This window comes from Vanellus vanellus (assembly GCF_965231255.1).
Source record: "Vanellus vanellus genome assembly, chromosome: 11".
Lineage (NCBI taxonomy): Eukaryota > Metazoa > Chordata > Aves > Charadriiformes > Charadriidae > Vanellus > Vanellus vanellus.
The window spans coordinates 3,848,543-3,869,760 of NC_138916.1; the positions used below are offsets into that span (position 1 = coordinate 3,848,543).

The 21,218-nt window shown below is 56.3% G+C and overlaps 1 protein-coding gene across 2 annotated transcripts; it reads left to right on the forward strand.

Annotated features, from left to right (window-relative positions):
* The first annotated feature begins 240 nt into the window (after positions 1–240).
* Positions 241–18,906, forward strand: LINGO1 (leucine rich repeat and Ig domain containing 1). 2 transcript variants are annotated; one of them, XM_082488982.1, is made up of 2 exons: positions 241–262; positions 16,673–18,831. In XM_082488982.1, exons 1-2 carry the CDS (start codon positions 257–259, stop codon positions 18,524–18,526), a joined length of 1,860 nt encoding a protein of 619 aa, XP_082345108.1. In that variant the 5' UTR covers positions 241–256; the 3' UTR covers positions 18,527–18,831. The 2 variants fall into 2 exon arrangements, with proteins under 2 accessions (XP_082345108.1, XP_082345107.1); XM_082488981.1 differs by lacking the exon at positions 241–262 and having other exon boundaries at positions 16,533–18,411; positions 18,699–18,906.
* The last annotated feature ends 2,312 nt before the right edge of the window (positions 18,907–21,218 follow it).

The following is a 21,218-nucleotide window of genomic DNA, read 5'->3' on the forward strand; positions in this document are numbered from 1 at the left end:
GGAGGCAGCCGGTCGCCGCGCGTCCCTAAGGGCGGCCCCGGAGCGGCCCCGTGCCCGGCCCGGCCCTCCCCCGGGCTCGGGGCTGGGGTGGGGGGTGTGTGTGGGGGGGCGGCTCGGACCCGGGAGCGCCGCCGCCTTTCGTGCTGTCGCTGCGGAGAGGGGGAGCTGCGTTACTGCAGGTGGAGGTTTTGGCGGAGGGGGTGGGGGCCGGGGGAGATGCCATTTCTGACCGAAGGAGATCGCCGGCGAGAATGAGATGCAGGTAAGCGAGACGGGGATGCTGGAGCGGGGGGACCGGGGCTGGCGGTACCGGCGGCGCGGGGGAGCTGGAGGGGGGGGCCGTTCCCCCCCCCCCCCCCCCCCTCCGCGCCGGAGCCGCGCCGGTGCTCGGGGGCGCCGGGCTGGGAACTTCCTGCGTGCACCGGGGATGCGTGTGTGTGTGCGTGTGCCGCGGGTCCCCGCCGGTACCGGGGTGCAGGTCCGGGTCGCGGGAAAGGACAGCGGAGCCGGGGGCTTCCACGCCGCCGGGCTTGTGGCCCCGGGTCCCGCTGTCCTCCAGCCCCTCTGGTACTGCCGCCTCCACCCGCCCGGCTCCGCCTGGGGGGTCTTCCCTCTGCTGATCTCCCCCCCCCCCCAGCCCCCCTGCGCCTCTCCCCCGCCGTTCCCCGCAGCCCCTGCCCGGTCCCGGCGGGAAGGACAGCCTGCAGCCGCCGTGCGGGGCTGGGGTCCCGGCCACCCCGGGGCTCATTCGCCCGGCCGAGGGCTGGGGCTCGGTGGTGCTGAGGGGAGCGCAGAGCTGCATCCTGATGTGGGAGCCCTCCTCCTCCCCTGGGTAGCTAAGCGGATGAGTTAGCTGGCCTGGAGCGGATTACATATTCAGGTAGGGTATGGCCGGGACAGCGCTACCTGCCAGGGCTGTGCCCGGCTCCCTAGCCAGCAAAGGTTAATTAAAGAGGAGGAATCAGCCTATCCCCAAGGGAGAGACATGAAGGGTTAAATACAGGCAGGGAGAGCTCAGCAGCCCCGAGTGACCAGGCTGGAGGCAGGAGCCATGGGGGGTAATTTTTTGGGGCGGAGGCTCACCCCTCCATCATCAGCCTCCCAGCCTGGAGGTAGGTGAGTTGGGGCTGTGGGGAGTTGCTGCTGGGCGGGATGATCCCTCGGGCTCTGGAGGGGAAAGTGGGGACACTGAAGAGTCCCCCTGGCTGGGCTTAGCCCCACACACAGGATCTAGCCTTGGAGATGCTGGGGAGGGTCAGTCTGCCAGCGTGGGCTCAGCCTTCCTTTTGTTTCTGGCAGAAAAAAGAAGGGGTTAATGTTGAAGGGGCTTTGCAGGGCAGATTTCGAGGATGCCCAAGAACCTGCTGGCCAGAAGGGCTTTGGGAGCCCTCCCAGGCAGTGCCATTGCTTGTTGCTTTCTGATACCGTGTGTAGGTTATCGGATTTTTCACCTTGTGCCTTGGATGTATAAATAGCTCCGAGTGAAGGGCAGAGGCACGGTTCGCTCCAGGTGCTGGAGGTGCCACCTCTGAGAAGAAATGGGAGTATTGGTGCCACCTCCAAGAAGAAATGGGAGTGTTGGTGCTGTGAAAGTGATTTGCACTAGGAGGGAGGGAGGGACAGCGAGTGAGCGTGAGTGTGGACACCAGTGGGATGGGGTCTCCTCGCCACGGGCGCGTGCTGGTTGGTGAAGCTGAGGCTCTGCTGCCTCTCCCTGCCCGTCGCTAGCCCAGCTGCTGCCTGAGCAGTTGCCATCCGTGGTCCTTCCCCAGCAAACGCCCTTTCCAGCAAGCGACTCTCTACCTGCTGGCCTGCAGCAGGGGACCAGTGTGACAGCCCGGTGCTCGCCCCCAGCCCATGCTGTTCTCTGCCTCTCAGCCCGCAGGGGGGAGCATGGGGAGAGCAGTTCAGGCATCCCTAGGAGCAGCCCTGTTCCACAGAACTGCTCCTTCTCCCTCCATCTCCCCTTCCTCTGCACCACCTACCTGGCTCTGAAATGCTATCCCTTCCACATCCCCAGCCCAGCCCTCCCGCCAGCCTTAACCCTCTCCTCCCTGCTCTGCCACCAGCAGCAGCCCTGACCTGACCTTCACGCCTGCTAGAGACAGCCGTGGAGCGGCGGCGTGGCCGTGCCTCCAACCAGCCCACCATCACGGGGGCTGCAGAGACCTTACCAGGGCTGCCTGCGCTGCCCAACCCATCCCCAACCCAAAGGCAGCTATTCCACCCCACGCCGGCACCACAGCCCAAACCTTTGTTAGACCCCCTTCTTCTGTGTCCGCTTCCCCCGTTTCAAGTGCATGCCCTGTCCTTCTCCTGGACCTTTCGCAAATGGCCCGAAACACCCCATGCCTGTCCAAGGTGCCATGGAACTGAGGGGCAGCCTTGCTTTCCTGGTGCACATAGCCCAGCTCAGCCCTCCACCCATCCCAGCAGCGTGGGCTGGGGCCGGTGGGAGGAGGTGCCTGGGCTGGCCGTGCCTTCTTGCCTGCTGCTCCTGGCGCACGTCAGCTTGGTGGCTTAATGCCATGGAGGAGAGGTGGTCTCTGAAGCTCTCTGAAGCCTGGTGAGCAAGGCCGAGAGAGAAGTATCTCCTTGGGCTAAAGCTTCCACCTCTTCCTGCAGACATGCTGGGGCAGTTTTCCCCATAGCCGGGCCCTTCCGCTCCCTCCCCAGTGCTGCTGCGCTGGGACAGGCACAGACACTCGAGGCAGCAGTGTCCCTGGTGGGGACTTTGCAGCTTACCAGATAGCAATAAGGGGCTTCTCTCTCAGCTATAAGCCCCTGGCCAGCAGCTGGGAGCTGGGCAGGGCTGCAGGAAGGGGCATCTGCCTGCACCGGGCGCTGGGGCAGCCCCAGCTTTCACTGGAACTCTGGTGGGACAGGCGGGAGATAGTGGAGCTGAGTTTACAGCACCTGGGGTAGAGTCAGGTTTTCCAAGCCTTTTTGTGGAGGGATTAATTACAAAACGGATGGTTATACTTCTGTATTACCGTACCGTGCTGCAGTTACTCTACACCTATAACGTAATTACTCTGTGATACCTCTAATTACCACTGTTTCATATCACTGGAAGGTTAGCAGCATGACTGAATGACTTATTATTCTTTTAGTTTCCTACTTAATACCGGCACTGTAACGATGCTGAAGTTTATACTGCTTGATGTATGTAACAAGTATAAAATCCGGTAACTTGAGGTTTAATTTCAGGGATTGATAAATCACTGTATAATAACGCCACAATTATAGTGTAATTATAGTGTAATTACAGTTGCTGAATTATAAAGCAAAACTGTGCCTATCGTGGTTCGGTAAGGATTAATACACCCCATCAGGTGTTGCCTTGTGTCTGTGTTTGTCACAGGGCAGTGATGGGTCCGGGTGTGTTGGGCAGCTGTTGGGTGAGGGCTGCGGTGACAGCTCTGGGGTGACACCTGTGTCAGGGCTGGGGATTCGACCCATCCCTTCAAGGCTGGGGAGGACATGTTTGCAATGGGCACATCTCTGTCAACGTCCTGGTGGAAAATGCGATTCCACCGACTCTTTTGAGAAGCTTTAGGCGTGCAAACTGCCGGAGAGGCACTTTTTGATGTCACCTCAGCCGAGTCCTGCCAGCCCTTGGGTCCCCCTTTGGCTTGTGGGCCCTTGGGCAGTTTGCTTGGGCAGTGCTGGTGCTGGGGTGGACATTAGCAGCACCGTTGGCTCCTATTCACTCTCCTTCCATGGTACAGGCTATCGTGAGCTCAGTGTCCCCATACTCACCCTTTATGCTTGATACCGGCCACCGTGGCACTGGTTTGGATCCAGCAAGAGGAGGGCACCGCCGGCAGTGCAAGTCACGGCACAGCTTGGCAAGGGAGGATGTTTGCCCAGGTCTCGAACACATCCAATGCACTGAGTCAGCAGCTCTCCTCCCTTCCCTGCTAAACCCTGAGATGTGAAGGGAGCGGGGTTTATCCTAGCATGAGCAGAAATGGCTTTTAGTAGGAAAAGAGCCAGAAGAGCTTCTCGGGTAGTGGGGAAGGCTGTGATGAGAGAGAAGAGGGCTACAAATGCTTAACTCAAATCAAACAACTCAAGAAAAATAAAGGGAGAAAGCGACTGAAGGCCATGGCCTCAATTTTCTTCCAAGTCAATTTTTTCCCCCCCTTTCTCTCTCGATCTGGGGGAGTAAAAATTGGAGCTTGCGGAGGGGAATGGCTGCATGGAGAGAGATTTCTGTGCCTTTGCTGTGTGTCCCAGCTCCCTATGACCCTGGCTGGGGACATGTCTTTGCCAGTTTTGGTGGCTGTTTGCACGTGCAGCCTTTGGGATGGTGTCAGGATGTGTGTGATACAGAGAAAGAGAGGAGCATCCAAGGACAGGCCTGGCTTTGGGAAGGGGAGAAACACCAGCTGTGCCCCCCCCCCAGCGCTTGCCTGGTCCCGGAGTGCTGTCAGCAGCACAGTGTGGCCTCTGCCCCCCTTGGCACGGCAAGCCAGGAGAAAGACAGGTCGCACAAAGGTGGCCGTGTCTGAGCAGGCAGCGTTAATTGTCAGCTTGACCCAGGCAATTGAATAAATGCTAATAAATGCCATAAAGGGCCTCATCTCCTCTTTAGCCCAGGCAGGCAGTGTGAGGCTTCCTCCATCCCTGGGAGCAGCAGGTCACGCAGGCTGGCTTGGGAAGCGGGGACAGCGGGGGGAGCACCCAGCTTCAGCAGAGACCCCACACCGCTGGACTTAATGGCTGTGCTGGGGCAAGCCCTGGGGGATTCCCACCTTGGGGGAGCAGCAGTTGGCAGTGACTAACAGAACCCATCTAGGCCATGTCTTATCCTGCCAAGAGGGTGCACAGAGGGTATTGATGCAGTGCCCAGCAGCATGGCCATGTTGGGGGGAGCCCTGCCATGAGCCCCATCAGCAGCTCTGCCTCCCTCTGGCCTTACCGACACTTTGGCCACCATCCCTTATTCTCCATGGCCCTGTACCCCATCAAAACATCAGCTCCTAACTAAGCATGGGACTGGGCTAGGCAGCAGGTCAGCGTCCCTCTCTCAGGGGCCAGGGAGCTTGGCTTGGTTTTGCTCATTCTCCCAGTTAAGCACAAAATGGCTTCTGTTTAACCATCCTGCATGTTTTCTTCCATAATTTTTTTCATGTGTCTCTATAAGCCGGTCAGCTTTTCGGTGCCCACAGCATTCTGCAGTGGACATATGTCCACATGTGGACGTGACTCCCCTGGGCTCCTGATGAGGACTCAGGTGCCCTGGTCAGAAGCTAAAGGCTTTGCCCACTGAAGCTTTCATGTTCCTGGTCTCAGGGTTGGGGTCAGTGTCCTGTGGGTGAGCCCGAGGGTCCCCACAGGGAGTAGAGACAGGCAGAGGAGGTGCAGGACTGGGCTGTGCAGCCCAGGATGTGGTTCCTGCGGCCCAACACCATCTGAGTGATGCTCAAATGGCAAAATACCTGTTGTCAGCCATCAGGTTGGGCTGATCCCCTGCTCTGAGGGACAGGCTGGCCACTGCTCCCTGAAGGATGTCCTCATGAGCACCCAGCCCCTGCCCTTGTTGCTGTGGGGTCCCTGAATGTCCTGGTTTGAGGTGCCTGTGGTGCAGCCCAGCCCCTGCCATCCCATATAGCCCTTGCCCCCCTGGCAGCCCTTTCTCCCTGCCACCCCGCATTGCATTGCTCTTAGTTATCTCAGTAGGACCCACAATCTTTTTTTTTTGGTGGCTTCCATTCCGTTTCTTCATCAGAATGCAAAACATTAAATATCGCTCTTGTAATTATGGTTAATTTCATAACCAGCACCTTAATTGGATTGGTCTCTGATGGGGAATTCTCGTAGGAGGGAGAAGCAGAAATATTTTGACGTGATCTATTCTTTCAGCTCATTGTTTGGATTTGAGATGTCAAGTGTGAAACAGGAAACAACTGATGTAGACCTTGGAGGCAGCCTGGGGGTGGTGAGCAAAGTCTGAGCTCTCAGAGGCTCTTTTTACCCTCTGCACAGGCACGTGGACAAACCTCTCCCTCTGGACCCGAACGCAGACTTCCCTGCTGCCCCTTCAGGCTGGGAAGAGCCAAATTGATCCAGTCTAACCCAAAACATGAGGCTGGGGAGCCAGGGAGGGCATTGCGGGCAAGTGCGGGCCTGGTGGCTTGCTTCTGCCCTGGCTCCGCTGGCACGTGGCTTGTGCAGCGTACCATGGAGCAAGGCACAGCAACGAGGATTAGGTAGAAAAAATTAATGGTGGCTGTGGCCGTGCTTTAAATGAACTGCACTGCAGGAGCCAGGCGAAGGAAAGGAATTAGGGCCACAGTGGTGAGCAGCATGAAAGCCTCCTTGCCTGGTCCATACTGGGGGAGCAGCCTGGCACAGCTCTACAAGCTCCCAGTGGGTCCGAGTCTGCCACCAGGACCTCAGGGATGTGAGGGACACCCAAAGGGACACCTTTTCAGCTGGGAATCAGGCAGGCAAGGGTCCACCGGCATCCCCAAGCGCAGACACCAGCCCCTCTTGCGCCCCAGTGAATCATGTTGTTTCAGCATTGCTGCTGAGGGCAGCAAGCCCTGCGGGGGCCCCCGGTGGTCCCCAGTGCTCACCTGGGGCTGTGCCACGCTGTGGCTGTCCCATGGAGCTGGCGTGCTACGTACCGTGCTGTCGCTTTGGGCTTGAGCTACGATTTGCTCCGGGAAACATGGAATTGCGCTGCCATTAGGTGCTGCCATTAAACTGATTTGTGCTCAGCCTGTTTATCCTTTTCAATGGGAAACGATACAGAAGCTGAACTGAAATGGAAACCCTGGCCTTGCATTTCCGATTTAATTTCTATGCACTGTATTTCCCCATGATTGCTTTTGTTCTCACATACAGCCCAGAGTGCAGGCTCTGTATTATTATTATCAACACCACTGGGGAGAAGGAGGAAGGGGTGGAAAGCATCTCTTTCAGCTCAAGCAAAACACAACAAAACCACCCTAAAGCAGCCCTCCATTGAGGGCAGCGGGGGAACCGCTCCATCCCCACAGTGCGTCCCTCCTTTTTCTCTTTGCCCGCAGGATCAGCGTGGTCACCCGCTGGAAGACAGAAAAGGCCAGGGAACAGCGCAGCCCCCCGCGGCGCGGCTGAGGCTGCCGGCGTGCTGACACCCCTTATCATAGGCATTCAACCGATTGTGCTTTTCGCCCCTGCTCCAGCTGCTTCACAGCCGCGGGGCAGCGCTGCCCGCCCTGCACCGAGCCCTTCCCAAAGGCACCAAGCTGCGCGTTCCCCGGGTGCCTGGGGCTGAGATTTGCTGGGGCACAGCACCCGCAGCCAGCCGCAGCTCAGCTTGGGGCACCCTCGCTAGTGAAATCAAGTGTGTTGGATTTTATGAAATTGCCCTAAAAAACCTCCACTGCTGCATTTTCTCCTGTCAACTAGCATTTTTCCTTCTTGCTTAGGGGGTTTCTGAGGTTTGGGTGCAGATGCCTGGAGTTCTGTGCGCAGCCCCCATACCTGCAGAGGACACATAAATGTGGGGCTGGCAGCACCCAGAGCCCAAATCCTGGCCAAAGCACATCCCACAGCACCTCCCTGCCTGCAGGGATTTGGGCTGGGAAGGGCCAGCGAGGCGGTGACCCCTCGTCCCCGGCTGGCTGGTACTGCCCGGCCACTCGCACCCAGGTTGCCTGCTCTGCCCGGCTTTGTGGGTACGGCTGACTGCAGGACGGGCGGGCTCAGCCGTGGCTCAGAACAGTTTGTTTTTATCTAATCTATTTTATTGTTGAATGAAACAATAACAGCAAATACAGGCCCTGAAGACAAGCCATAAATAATGCAAAAATCAAACAAGCGAGAAAGGGGGAAAGAAAAAAGAATTATATATGTAAAAGCAGCACAGAGAAAGCCAGGCTGGGAAGAGGAATCTTCTATCCACATCTGCTATCACTCATGCTTTCTTTGGCTCCCTTTTTTCTTCACTTCTCTCTTTCTGGAAATTCCTGCGGCACTAAATTTGTTATTACGTGAACGAAACTTAATAATAACTTGGGGGGGAGAGAGAGAGAGCGCGAGAGATCTGGCTTGCAGGAAGGAGTCAGGAAAGGAGGTGGATGGAGAGGACAGGGGCTTTCATCTCTCACAGCACCTTGAAAAACAGCCGTGCCCCTGCCCAAGCCCGCCACCCTGCTCTGCCCCTGCATCCCTGCGGAAGACGGGACAGGGACAGCTCTGCCAATGCCACCCGGCGCTCGTGGGGCCGTTGGTCCTGGCAGCATGGCGCGCGCGTACCCTCGTTGCTCCATGCAGCTTGTCCCACTGATGGGTTATCACAGAGCCATCTTCGCTGAGCTGGGCTGCCATTGGCCTCTCCCGAAAGACTTCTGAGGCCGCTTATTTTAGGCAGCAGTTTAAAAATATCAGGGCCAGTCCTAAAGGGAGGTAAATCAGCAGGTTTCCCTGCAGTCAGCGAAGCTGCCGGGTTTATGTCTTCTGAAGTCCTCTCACTATTATTCCAAAGGTTTCCAGGGGAAGACACGGCGCTCTGGAGCAGCCCTTGTACTTTTCTAGGTATCCTGCTCTGGCTGTAGGGGTTTTTAAGGGATGTGGTATGGGAACATAAGTGGTGCTGTAAGTACGGTCTAAGCTTAAATTAAATGTAAGGAACGTGTCCAGTCCCTGGCAGCAGTGTTGCTGTGTAGCACTACAGGCTCGGGACACGCTCGCTGGTCCCTGCGTGCTGTGGCTGTGAAATGTTTGGGACCTTTATCTGGGGTTTTCACCTTCAAGCAGTGGCAGGGACATAGTGGAGACACAGCAGCTCAGACTTGTGGCTATTAGAGGGGGGGGATCGCATCTCAAGGCTTTGCCATTGTGACCTTACGGCGCTGTGGAGTGAGGTTGCTCATGGGGCCAGGGCATTGGGCTGGTTTGGCTTTTGCTCTCCTGCTGAGCCAGCCCTGGGTAAAGCGGGGCAGAAGGCATCGTGGGTGCTCCCCCATCCCTGCTTGCGGCCCTGGTTTTCTGCTGCTGGAGCTGACGGGTGCCCTAGTCCCGCTCTGGGCACTGAGCAGAGCTCCAGGGCGCTGCAGAGCCACGGGACACCTTTTGGCAGAGGCTGATGGCTGGAGGGGACGGGATGTCCCCAGGGAGGGAGCAGCTTGTCTTGGTGCCAGACAGCTGCCACTGCCAGACCCTTCATGGTGCCCCCAGGTGCGGTTTGGGCATTGGGATTGCCAGGAGCAGCAGCTCAGCCTAGCAGGGGCTGCCCGCCGCGCTGCTGGGACGCTAGTGCTGGCCATGGCACAGGGACCGTCCTTTGGGGCTGGTGCCTGGGTTTGGGGGAGGGGGTGGGAAGCCACCGGTCACCCGACCAAGCATTGCGGCGAACCCATACAGAAATGCCATCTGCTCCTGATCTGGAGGAGCCGTGCTCTGGCAGCGGGGTGACTTTGTACCAGCCGCTTTTATGCTAGATCAGGTGGTGTCCTGCCCCTGACAGAAACTCAGGGTTTAGCACAGGCACCGTACAGCTGCGCTCCGGCTGATTCAGCAGCGCCGTGACAGCGTGCTGAGCCACGCAGAGCCGCCCCGGCAGCACCGGGGCTCTGTGGAGCTGGTGGGCAGGCCAGCCGGCTGAGCTGCCTGGGCTGTTCCCCATCCTCCGGCCCAAGATCTACCTGTGCTGCCCAGGCTAGGGCCTTTGCCACTGGGGAGTGCCACAGAAGGTGTTTGGGTACTGCTCGAGCCTGTCCCCAGGAAAAAACAATCCTCCCTCCAGTGCAACAAGGAAGGGCAGCTGGACCGTGGCTGGGCTTTGCTGGGAGGAGAAGGCAGTTTTCTCCCTGCGTGAGCAGGAGCAGGACGATGGCTCAGGCTCTGGCAGCTGCCGATGCCCTGCTGTCCCCAAAGTGCCTTTGCAGGCACTGCCTCAGGGACGGCCTCGTCCTGCGGCGCCTTGCTGGCCACGGGCACATCGAGGCAAAGCGCAAGGGGTTGCCTTCGCAATGTCATTGTGACCCTGGCGGCTCTCCCAGAAGATACTCATTGGACAGACCTTTCTTTCACCTCTCTGGTGAAAATGTTTCCATAGCCTTCAGAAGAGGCTGGCGTTTTTCCATCCTTCTTTCACAGCTACAGACAGGGACGAAAAATCATCTACAGAGACCCTCAAGCTATACTGAAGTCGCCTCTACCCAGCGCTCGCTCATCGCTCAAGTGCCTGCTGAGCTGGATGCCTTTGGTTGAGCACCTTAAACATCCTGGTGACCCAGCCTGTGTTCACAGAGACAGGGATCCCAAGGAGATTTGCCAAAATAAAGAAAGAAAAAGGAGAAGCCCCATTCAACCAGCTGGTGCACGTCCTTCCCAGCCTCCCAAGGCACACCATTCTCCTGCTCTTCCGATGACCCAACCTGCAGAGTCTCTGGTGCTAGAGTCTCAAGACCGACCCCTGGGAGATATTCTCCCAGCAAATACAGCTCTCCTGGTCTTCGTCTCACAAGCAGAAAAAAAAACCCCAGCCTCCTCCTGGCTTGCCTGACTTGGGAAATGTTGAACCACCAACCGGCAGTGGCTGCGGCAGCGGTGGGCTAGCCCGTGTCCCAGCCACCTCGGTCGATGAGTAAGGGAGCGGGACTGGCTCTGAGCCTGAGCTCCATGATGCGCTGCACCCTTACACTCCTCATTTATCTCTTGCTAGCTCAGGGCTTTATGCCCCCGGCATCCACAGCTGCCTGTGCAATTACTTATTGATCACTTGTCAGGATGTTTTCTTTGCTGATGGGGCACTGAAGCATGTGCAGCCAAAGAGAGAGAAAAGACGTTAAAAACGAAGGAGCAAAGGTGTGAGGAGGGTGAGCAGATGTGATCGTAGCCATAAACAGCCTCAGCAAAAAGTACTCTGAGCTTCAGCGTCTTGCAGAGATGACCGGGATCTCCTTCCCATCGCCCTGCTCCAATAACCCGCCTGCCGAGCCTGAAAACCACTCTCCAGGTTGGCTCTGGGCCATTGCCGGTTGTCCCTTCACCGTACATAGCTGTCCCTGTGTGGGGTCAAGCAGATCCACAGCCTGGAGCTAAACCAGTGGATGGCTGGACCAAAGCCTCCCCTTTCTAGCGTCCCAGCCCCTGAGCCCACTTTAGAGCTCTTCTCAGCCCCTGTGCATCCTCCTCCTCTTCCCTCTGCTCTTCTTGCCCATTGGCTTGGTGCTTCCCTGACTTAATCCCCTGAAGCACTTGGGGGCACCACATTTTGGGTGGAAGAACCCGTTGCCATGAGGAAAATGCCTTTGCAGGGCAGTCCTGCAGGCAGGCTGCTGGGGGTATCTGGTGCCAGCCAGGCGGTATCAGTGCCGGAAGGGGATTTGCATCTTAAATAGTTCTTCATGCTCTTTTACAGCCTCGGAGCAACTGCCAGAGCAGATCAGGTTGCGGCACACCTATTCCAGGCTCCTGCCTCGGAGCGGCTGAAAGCAGATACTTCAGAAGGCTGAGCAAATGCTCCCGGCTGGAGAGTCACGCCTTCCCATGGGTGAGGGGGAGCCAGTGACCCGGGCAGCTTGGGGCAGGTGGGGCTGGGGGTGGTCTCCTCTCTGGCTAATCCGCCGTGGTTCATTGCCTTGCGCGACTCGCTTGTGTGACCCACCACCCTGAACAAGGCACAAGGTCCTTCTCAGCTTCTGCCCGTTTCTCCCCGTTTCTCACACCCTCCCGTGCTGCTTCTGGAGGATTTGGGGCCAGGACAGGACACAGGGCAGCCCTTTGCACTGCAGCGGCCTGTTTTCGTGCCCTTGGGTAACAGCCCATTCATTAGTGAAGGCCCAGAGGAAATGCGGCAGCAGCTTTCCATCACCCAGGCCAGTGCTGTGCCTCCAGCCGCCCCATCTGCTGCCCACCAGCCAGCCCTGGCAGCGCTCAGGGATTACTTTAGGATCTTCCTCTTCAGTTTCTTTTTACCTGTGTGAAGCAGCACGATCCCAGGAGGGAAACTGCCCCCTCCGCCCTCCGTGCTCTGGCCCCTGCTCCCACCCATCCCTGAGCATCCCTGGGCACTGGGGAGGAGAACCGCTACTGCCCATGCCTGCGCTCCAGGGACTGGGTGGGAAAAGAGGAGGAGGAGGGAGCAGGTGGGCTGAGGAGGAGGGAGAGACAAAGCCAAAGGGCCGGCAAACGTGCACTGGATGCAGGGGGAATGATGGAGAGAGGAGGAAATGGGCAGGAACGTGTTTGGCAAATTAAAGCTGCTCCCTTTGTTTTGCTGCTTTGCAGATAGCTACAGGAACACTTAGTGCGGAGCCCGGGGTCTGGCTAAGCAACTCTTTTAGCAGCAGGAAAGGTTGTTAAATATTTATTTGTAAACCTGGAGTCTTTATCTCTAAAATGTAGTCAAGTTCAATAAAATTTGATTTAGCTGGAGCAGCTTAGAGGAGACGAGAGCACTGACTCCTAGAGCTGCGTCCTGGAGGCTTCATATGACGCTGGCAGGCCAGAGATGGAGGTGAGTCCGTGGCTGACCCGCACCCAGATCCACACTGCAGCCCAGCATGGGTGCCCAGTGCTGCTGGGATCAGCTTGCTCCTACGTGCCCCACAGCGCTGCAGCAAGGTCAGCCCTGCAGGGACAGTCAGGTTGGGGCATGTGTTCCTCCAGCCCTGCTGCGCCCCCAGAGCACTGCAGGACCCCCTGGGGATATGGCTCGCTTCGTCCTAAATTGCCTGTTGTTGTTCAATGCTCTCCAAAGCATCTGGTTCAAGGGTGAATGTCTCCCGCGCTGTAATTTATGGCTGCCAGGTGGGGGTTATAGCTGACTTGGGGATTTTTGCTGCTCGCTTGCTGGCAGCGCAGCAGACAGATCACTTGGTGCCGAGGAGCACCAGCCCAGTCCTGACCGCTGGGCACCCCTGTGGGGTGGTGAGCCAGGGGACAGCCCAGGGACAGCAGTGACAGTGGAGGGCATGGCCAGGCGTGCGGCCCACCGCTTGGGGCAGGAGGACAGCAGCAGCCTCAGGAGCAAACTCAGGTGCCGAGACTGGGCTCCCTCCTGGTCATCACCTGGGTTTGGTTTCCCTGGTGCCATTCCCCCTGCACCAGGGCAGCCTGTGCCCATCGTGATGGAAGCTGATGGCGCACATCAGCACGCCAGCCTGGCCCCAGGCTGTGTTTGCAGGCACAGGCCCGGAATAGCATCTTTCCTCCCAGCACTGACCCTGGCCGGAGACAGTCAGCAGGTCCTGCTGCATTTAGCACCAAGGCAGCGTGGCTCCAGTGCGCCCATCTGCACCTCTTTGGCCAAGTCTGGCAGCTTCCCTGGGGAATCGGTTGTACTTTGGAGCCCTCATCCCCAGGCGGCAGGGCAGCGAGGACAGGGGTCAGTGGATGCCATGGCTCTGGGCGTGATTTTTTGCTTTGGTTTGCACTGGTTTGCTCATTGCCTAAAGGCAGCGAGTCCAGCAGCTGCTCCTTTCTTATCGATTCTTTTTTTTTAATGTGAGAAATGAGCGCCATGTTCATGCCAGAGGGCTGCAGCTCTCGCCGGGCTGGCCTGGCCTGTGCAGCACAGCCACGGGGCCTGATCCTGCCTGGCAGCACGTGCTGGGACCATGGCCAGGCATCCTGCAGGGGTTCTGGGGCACATTTCACCTCCCTCCTCAGAGTAAATCCGGTGGAACTTTGTCTCGGCCACCTCCCAGTTTCCTGCAGGTGGCAATTGCTGGGAGTGGCCACTGCCGTCTCTCCCCGGTGACACCAAGCCCTGTCGCCAGAGCCACCCAAGCCCACCCGAGGTGGCCACAGCCCCTCACCTGGCCAGCAGCCACAGCCCGAGCACGGGGCACCACAGCAGCCTGTGGTGGCAGACGCGGGATGGCCGAAAGGACAGCCCTGACATTGGGCTGAGGTTTGCTGGTGCGCTGTGAGTCCAGCCCCTGTGGGGGGCCGTGATGGCCGCTGTAAAGCTGTGCGTGGGTTGTTGACCTCAGCGTACACAAAAAAATCACGATTTGAGTCATTTTTAGAAGGGCACTTCTTAATATCTACCTCACCTTGAAGCACGAATATTCTCTGAAACAGTCAGAGGTAAATGGGAACCAGAAGTGATTTAAAGCTCATCTTAGCCCAGAATTTTTCAGCTTATTCATTGTCTTTCTCCCAAAGCTCTTCTGTGACTCTGGCTATTAAGATTACAGATGTTTTTGTCAGGGATTGTATTTATCACGGATTTAAATTTAGCTGAGAACTAATAACATGTGAGGTGTGTCTAGACTTTAATTCTACACAAGTGGGCTTGTCTCATCTTTAACGCCATGCAGATTTCACTTCATTCATCTATCACATCTTTGCTTATATTTTAGCCATCGCCGCCACATCGCTCCCAGTGGCTCTAGCCGTTGCCCCTCCACTGAGACCAGTGCAGGTCCAACAGCACAGTGCCAAATGTGCAGGTGCAGCCCCCCTTCCTGCTGGTGGAGAGGCAGAATTTGGCCTAGGGATGTATGGGCTGATGGGGGAGCTGTGCGTGGGGTCCCTGTGGCAGGATTCAGCTCTTCCCCCTCACCCTGCATGGACCAGCCCATGGCTGCACGCACGGACAGAGCTGAAATTTCAGCACGGAACACATCCAAATAAGGCTGGCTGCCTGGCACTCTAATGAGCTAAAGTCTTTTCAGCCCTGGTATAATTAAGCCCCTTAGACTGTATTTTGTTTTGCATGCAGTGTTTTGCTTTCTTTGATGGCTTTCTCAGCATGGCTGTGAGGAGCGGGAATTGGTTTCTGAGCAGCACCGGCCGAGGGAGGCTGCGAGCGAGCCGGCACGTGTTGGCAAGCGGGCCAAGGGAGCAGCAGTGCCGCCGGCTTCTTGCAGCCACGTACTGCCTATAGGGAGAGGCGGTGACAGCGGCATAGGGAACCCCTGGCAGGTCAGCCCCAGCCACACGCAGCCCTTTGCCTGAGAGCTGCCAACCTGCGGTGCCATCCAGCCCTGGGGCACTGGCGCATCCCTCCAGCAGGTCCCGGCCCTGGCATCACAACAGTAGCGGCAGCCCCGCTTGTATTTGTAAGGCTGCCCAGCACCGTCAGCGCTAGGGAGGTGATGACATAGGAGATGATGAATTGTAAATACCAGGCAAATGGCTCTTTGCAGCTTGGCCCAGGGCCAAGTGAACCCACTGGAAATGTTTCCACTGGACTGGGACATGCTGGCCCAGGGCCAGGGGGAAGGAGCTTGGCACCACAGCCAGGGGAGCTGTGCGGGATCAGCTTCTGGCACTGCACCCCTTCGCTTTGGGGGTGATGTGCTTTGGGTGGTCTCCAGTGACAAGCCCCCCTGCAAAAGGAGCAGGGAAAGGGGAGGGAGGAGGACAGGGAGCCAGGACAAAACCACAGGAGGATTTCTGTGGGGACTCTGGGACCTCACAGCCAGACCGCCTGGTGTGCGCCAAGGCCGAGTGGTTTCCGAGATGGTGCTGGTGGACATCATCTTTCATCCTTGCATCTTGAAAAGAAATTTTGAATAATTTGGATAATTTGGGGGGAAGAAAAGTTATACCTGGGTCATGCAATGATGAATATAAATGGACACAATGGAAGTAATGCACAGAGTGAGTACCAGACCCATAAATAGTGCTGGAGCAGGGAAAGTAATGCACAGGATATATAATGATGGATACAAACGGAGCCAGTGGAAGTAATGTATTGAGTATATTCAGCGATAGCCATAAATAGCATTAGTGGAAGCAATGCAGAGTGTGCACATAACAATAGATATAAACATGGTCCGGAGTAGCGGTACATCTAATATGCAATATTAATATGATTTGATCCCTCATAACAGCTTGAACAACAAGGAAATAAAGGCAACAGAGGCAGCGCAACGGGGAGCATTCACTTCTGCGTGCCAACGGGCTGGGGGGTTCTGGCATGGGGCACAACCCCCAAGTGGGTCTCCCAGCCCGCTCCAGGGAAGGCAGCAGGAGGCCAGGCCTTGCCCCGCAGAGACTGGGCAGACCCCCTGTACCCCACAGCCCCCCCAGGACCACGCATCAGGCTGTAGCTCGCCCTCTAGGTAGATACACTGACCAGCTGTTGTTTCTCAGAGGGGAGCAGTGCGGGTCTGCAGGTATGGCGGGAGGCGAGGGACTAACCCTGGGGTAGGACACCAAAACCGGGCTGTTGCAGAGCCTGGGGGAGCATGGAGGAAGGGGATCAGTCCCCAAGGAGCTATCCCTGTTGCTCCCCTCTCGGACACCCCGCTGCCAGCTGACCCCAAGCAGCGTTCCCCCAGATGCTCCATCCCACGCTCGGCTCCTCTGCTTTTGCAAAGCAGCCTTTATATTCAGGCTCCATCTATAGGGAACTGAATAATTTCAAGAGCTTAAAATAGGATGTAGATAGATGTGTTTAGTATTAAATTTTATATTTTTTTTAAGAAGCCGAGGAAGCGAGGTCTGTCTGACACAGATTCCTCAAGGCTTTCCGCTCAAAGTCTGTGCACGTTCAATCATCAAGTGGAAAGTTGGGGGCTGGGGAGGAGAGATGGTCTTGTAACAAAAGGGCTGGATTTCAGCTGGAAAAATGAGAACCTCTGCTCTGCCTCAGCAGTGCCTTTCACCTTAACGTCAGCTCTAGTGGGACAGTAAACCTTTTGCTGTGGTAATGCCTGTTGTTTGCTCACATCCACTTTGCTCTTTCTCTCCCCCGTGTTACCTGCAGGTGAGAGATAGGATGGTAGCTGGGGAGGCGAGTATGCGCAGCCCAATCCTGGCCTGCTGGCAGCCGATTCTCCTCCTGATGCTGGGATCCATCCTGTCTGGCTCCGCCACGGGCTGCCCGCCACGCTGCGAGTGCTCTGCCCAGGAGCGTGCTGTCCTGTGCCACCGGAAGCGATTCATGGTCGTGCCGGAGGGGATCCCGACTGAGACCAGGCTGTTGGACTTGGGCAAGAACCGCATCAAGACGCTCAACCAGGATGAATTTGCCAACTACCCTCACCTAGAGGAGCTGGAGCTAAATGAGAACATTATCAGTGCCATTGAACCTGGGGCTTTCAACAACCTCTTCAACCTCAGGACGCTGGGGCTCAGGAGTAACAGACTCAAGCTGATCCCCTTGGGGGTGTTTACCGGACTCAGCAACCTTACCAAGCTAGACATTAGTGAGAACAAAATTGTGATCCTCTTAGACTACATGTTCCAGGACTTGTACAACCTGAAGTCTTTGGAAGTGGGAGACAACGACCTTGTCTACATCTCCCACCGGGCCTTCAGTGGCCTCAACAGCCTGGAGCAGCTGACCCTGGAGAAATGCAACCTGACCTCCATTCCCACGGAGGCCCTGTCTCACCTTCATGGATTGATCGTGCTGCGACTGCGCCATCTGAACATCAACACCATCCGGGATTACTCATTCAAGAGGCTGTACCGGCTTAAGGTCCTTGAGATCTCACACTGGCCCTACCTGGATACTATGACATCCAACTGCCTCTACGGGTTGAACCTGACCTCCCTGTCCATCACCCACTGCAACCTGACATCCATCCCGTATGTGTCGGTGAGGCACTTGGTTTACCTCCGGTTCCTGAACCTGTCCTACAACCCCATTGTCACCATCGAGGGCTCCATGCTCCATGACCTGCTCAGGCTGCAGGAGATCCAGTTGGTGGGAGGGCAGCTCACCACAGTCGAGCCCTTTGCCTTCCGCGGCCTCAATTACCTGCGCATCCTGAACGTGTCGGGGAATTTGCTGACCACCCTGGAGGAGTCAGCCTTCCACTCGGTGGGCAACCTGGAGACACTCATCCTCGACAACAACCCCTTAGCCTGCGACTGTCGGTTGCTCTGGGTTTTCCGGCGGCGATGGAGGTTGAACTTCAACAAGCAGCAGCCCACCTGCTCCACCCCTGAGTTCGTCCAGGGCAAGGAGTTCAAAGACTTCCCCGACGTCCTCCTGCCCAACTACTTCACCTGCCGCCGAGCCCGGATACGGGACCGTAAACCTCAGCAGATCTTTGTGGATGAAGGCCACACGGTCCACTTTGTCTGCCGGGCAGATGGGGACCCACCCCCCACCATCATGTGGCTCTCTCCCCGGAAGCACCTCATCTCTACCAAAACCAACGGGCGGCTCACTGTCTTCCCTGATGGCACGCTGGAGGTGCGCTACGCCCAGATCCAGGATAATGGCACCTACCTATGCATCGCCAGCAACGCGGGTGGCAATGACACCATGCTGGCCCACCTGCACGTGCGCAGCTACTCCCCAGACTGGCCCCACCAGCCCAACAAGACGTTCGCATTCATCTCCAACCAGCCCAACGAGAGCGATGCCAACAGCACGCGCGCCACCGTGCCTTTCCCCTTTGACATCAAGACTCTCATCATCGCCACCACCATGGGCTTCATTTCCTTCCTGGGCGTCGTCCTCTTCTGTCTGGTGCTCCTCTTCCTGTGGAGCCGGGGGAAAGGCAACACCAAGCACAACATTGAAATCGAGTACGTGCCACGCAAGTCTGACGCAGGCATCAGCTCTGCCGACGCGCCACGCAAGTTCAACATGAAAATGATTTAACCAGGCAACAATTTGCAAATAATATTGGTGGGTTTTTTAAAAAAAAAAAAAAGAACAAATGAACAAATAAAAAAATAATTAAAAAACAAACATTGCTACAAACATACCGACCTCTGTCCTTCCACCATGCCCTCCGCCCCTGTCCAGACCCACTGCACCCGCACTGTCACCACCTCTTTCTCCTCCTCCTCTTCTTTATACCAGGAAAACATTCAGCCGATGTCTTCAGGACTCCTGTGTTTGTAAGGACTTTGTCTGATGGACTCTGGTGTCAGATATAACTCTGAAAGGGAAAAACAACAGAGGGGGGAAAAAAAGAAAGAAAAAAGAAATAAAATCAATAAAAAGTTACGAACTTTCTTCTGTAACTTTGATTTCAATAATTATGGATTTTTATGAAAACTTGAAATAATAAAAAAACCCTATTTCCTATAGATAGTTGGAATGCAAAATCTTGACTTCTTGATCTGTCCAGTTCTGTATCTCTGGTGAGTGCTCGCTTTCTCACCTCAGAGGCATTTTCCAGCCGCCTCGATAAGAACAGCCCCAGGGCAGAGCAAGTCTCCCGCTGACACCAAGGGTTCGCACTCCCCCAAAAGGCACTTCCTGCGGTGCCGTGGGGCTCTGCACAGCACCGAGAGGAGTTCGACTTTTTTTTTTCCCCAAGGACCGGTTGTGGTTGTATAGCCAGTTCCCCTGCCTGCCCTCAAAGCCCTGGCGGAGCAGGGCCACAGTGCTGATGTGCATAAACGGGACTGTTTGCCTGCCCTCTGCGCAGTGAGAAGGACACTGAGCCCCGTCGCAGGGCAGGCAGCAACTCACCGTGCCCACAGCCCCCGGGCTGAGAGCCAGCGGGGCCAGGCTTTGCCTGGGCGGTGCTGGCAGCGGGACTGCGGGGTACGCGGGTGTCCCACTGCCTCTTACCTGGGGAGAGGACTTTCTGCCTGCTGTCGCCACCATCACAGTGGCGTCGCCTCTCTGATGGGGGACAAGCTGGCTCTTGTGCTACGCACATCCATCCCTGCGGGCAGGGATGCTGCAATTCTGTTAGCGCCCTCGCTGGCAGCACATGCAGCGGAGCCCTGCCTGGCTCTGCCCGCCTGGGTGCCCCCAGCCCCTGCTACTCAGCGGCCTGAACAACTCTCACTGTGATTTTCAGACCTGACCGCTGGCAGCCAGACTAGCAAGCACCTTCAGGCACGTCCAAAGGAATTCAGCTTCCAGGCTTATAGGAGACCTTGTCTGGGGGGGAGGGAAACAAAACCAAAAAAACCCACCATATGTTTATAAATACACACACAGAGCCTGAGCCAGAGGAGAACGGGTGCGGGGCTGCAGCAGGGAGATGTTGCAGGGTGTAATGCACTGGCTGTTCTGGTGCTAGCTCCAGCGTGCCCATCACCATGTTGTCTGGTCACCAGGCAGCAACCTCCCTTTGCTCAGCTCTGGTACTTGGGATCAGGAGGTCTGGGAGGTTTGTATTGTCCTAAGGAGAAAAAGGGAAGAACAGGGGTTAAACTGGCCCCCAGGCAGGGCTGCACTGGCTGGTGCGCATCCCTTGCAGGAGAGGTGTGACAGTGTCACCCTGCCCTGAGACCACCTACAGCAGCGAGATGTGGCACAGGCTGCAGAAAGCATCAGCATAGAAGTATCATACAGCAAATGAACTGAGGCGCAAGTCAGGAGGGCAACGGCAAAGGAAGAGGGTGAAAATAAGAGACAGCAATGGAGAAAGAGATGTCGCAAGTCAAGCTTTGAAAATAAGAGCTGCATCATCAGACCAGCTCAGCCCTTTCCCAGATGGTTTGTGCCAACTTCCCAACCCCTGGAAGGTGCAAAGTGGGGCGAAGGCCACGGCCAACCCTCCCACCGGGCCTTTCTGTGGGAGAAACAGGGCTGGTACTGTGGCCTGGGGACCCCAGCACAGCCTGATGGCCTTTGGCTGTGCTGGAAGCACAAATCATCCCTGAAAACAGTGGTAATATAGGTACAAAGGGTTTATATAAACGTTACTGAAACACCGGGTGCTTCCCACTCTTCCCAGCTGCCACCAGGAGTGGTGGCACCACACTGGCCTGCCCAGCCTTGGTGGTATCTCCAAGGTGGATGAGCTGAGATTTGCATGCTTGATTTGTAAAGCACTTAAGGAGTCTTCAGGGATCAAAGTCACTACAAGATGATAAAAAATAAGTAACAGGAACCTGGAGTGCCGACAGGGAAAAGAATGGATTTGCTTTTCTTCCAGCAATGTGCCAATCTAGAAGAACCAACCCGGAACATCTGTGCTCATGGGGAGGGGGGATTTTTTGCTGGTTTCAACTTTCTATTCATCTTCAAACAAAACATTTTGTGTTTCTTCCTCCACAGCAGGTTTCAGGAGCTTTGATTTGTTAGTTTCTCATCTCTAACCCATCTTCCCTTTATAACTTTGAAACCAAAACATTTTTTTAAAAGGTTTTTGCTTTTGTTTTGCTTTTTAAAAGAGCCAGAGTGCAATGCTACTTTGCAAGCTTCCCCTCCCACCAGTGTTTAACCAACATTTTCAGTGAGCTAAATATGAAACCACAAAACAACAACACACAAACTGAGGCCCAAAGCCAAAGGCAGGCGCACTCGGCTCCATCTGCACCACAGATCCTGAGCCGATGATCCAGAACAGAGGACCAGTTTGGAGCAGCGCTCCCCTGGGAGA

Coding starts and splice junctions, on each gene's coding strand:
- LINGO1 (XM_082488981.1), top strand. CDS start 16,616: ATGCCTGTTGTTTGCTCACATCCACTTTGCTCTTTCTCTCCCCCGTGT. Junction 18,412..18,698: donor GTGCTCCTCTTCCTGTGGAG/CCGGGGGAAAGG, acceptor GCACTGTCACCA/CCTCTTTCTCCTCCTCCTCT.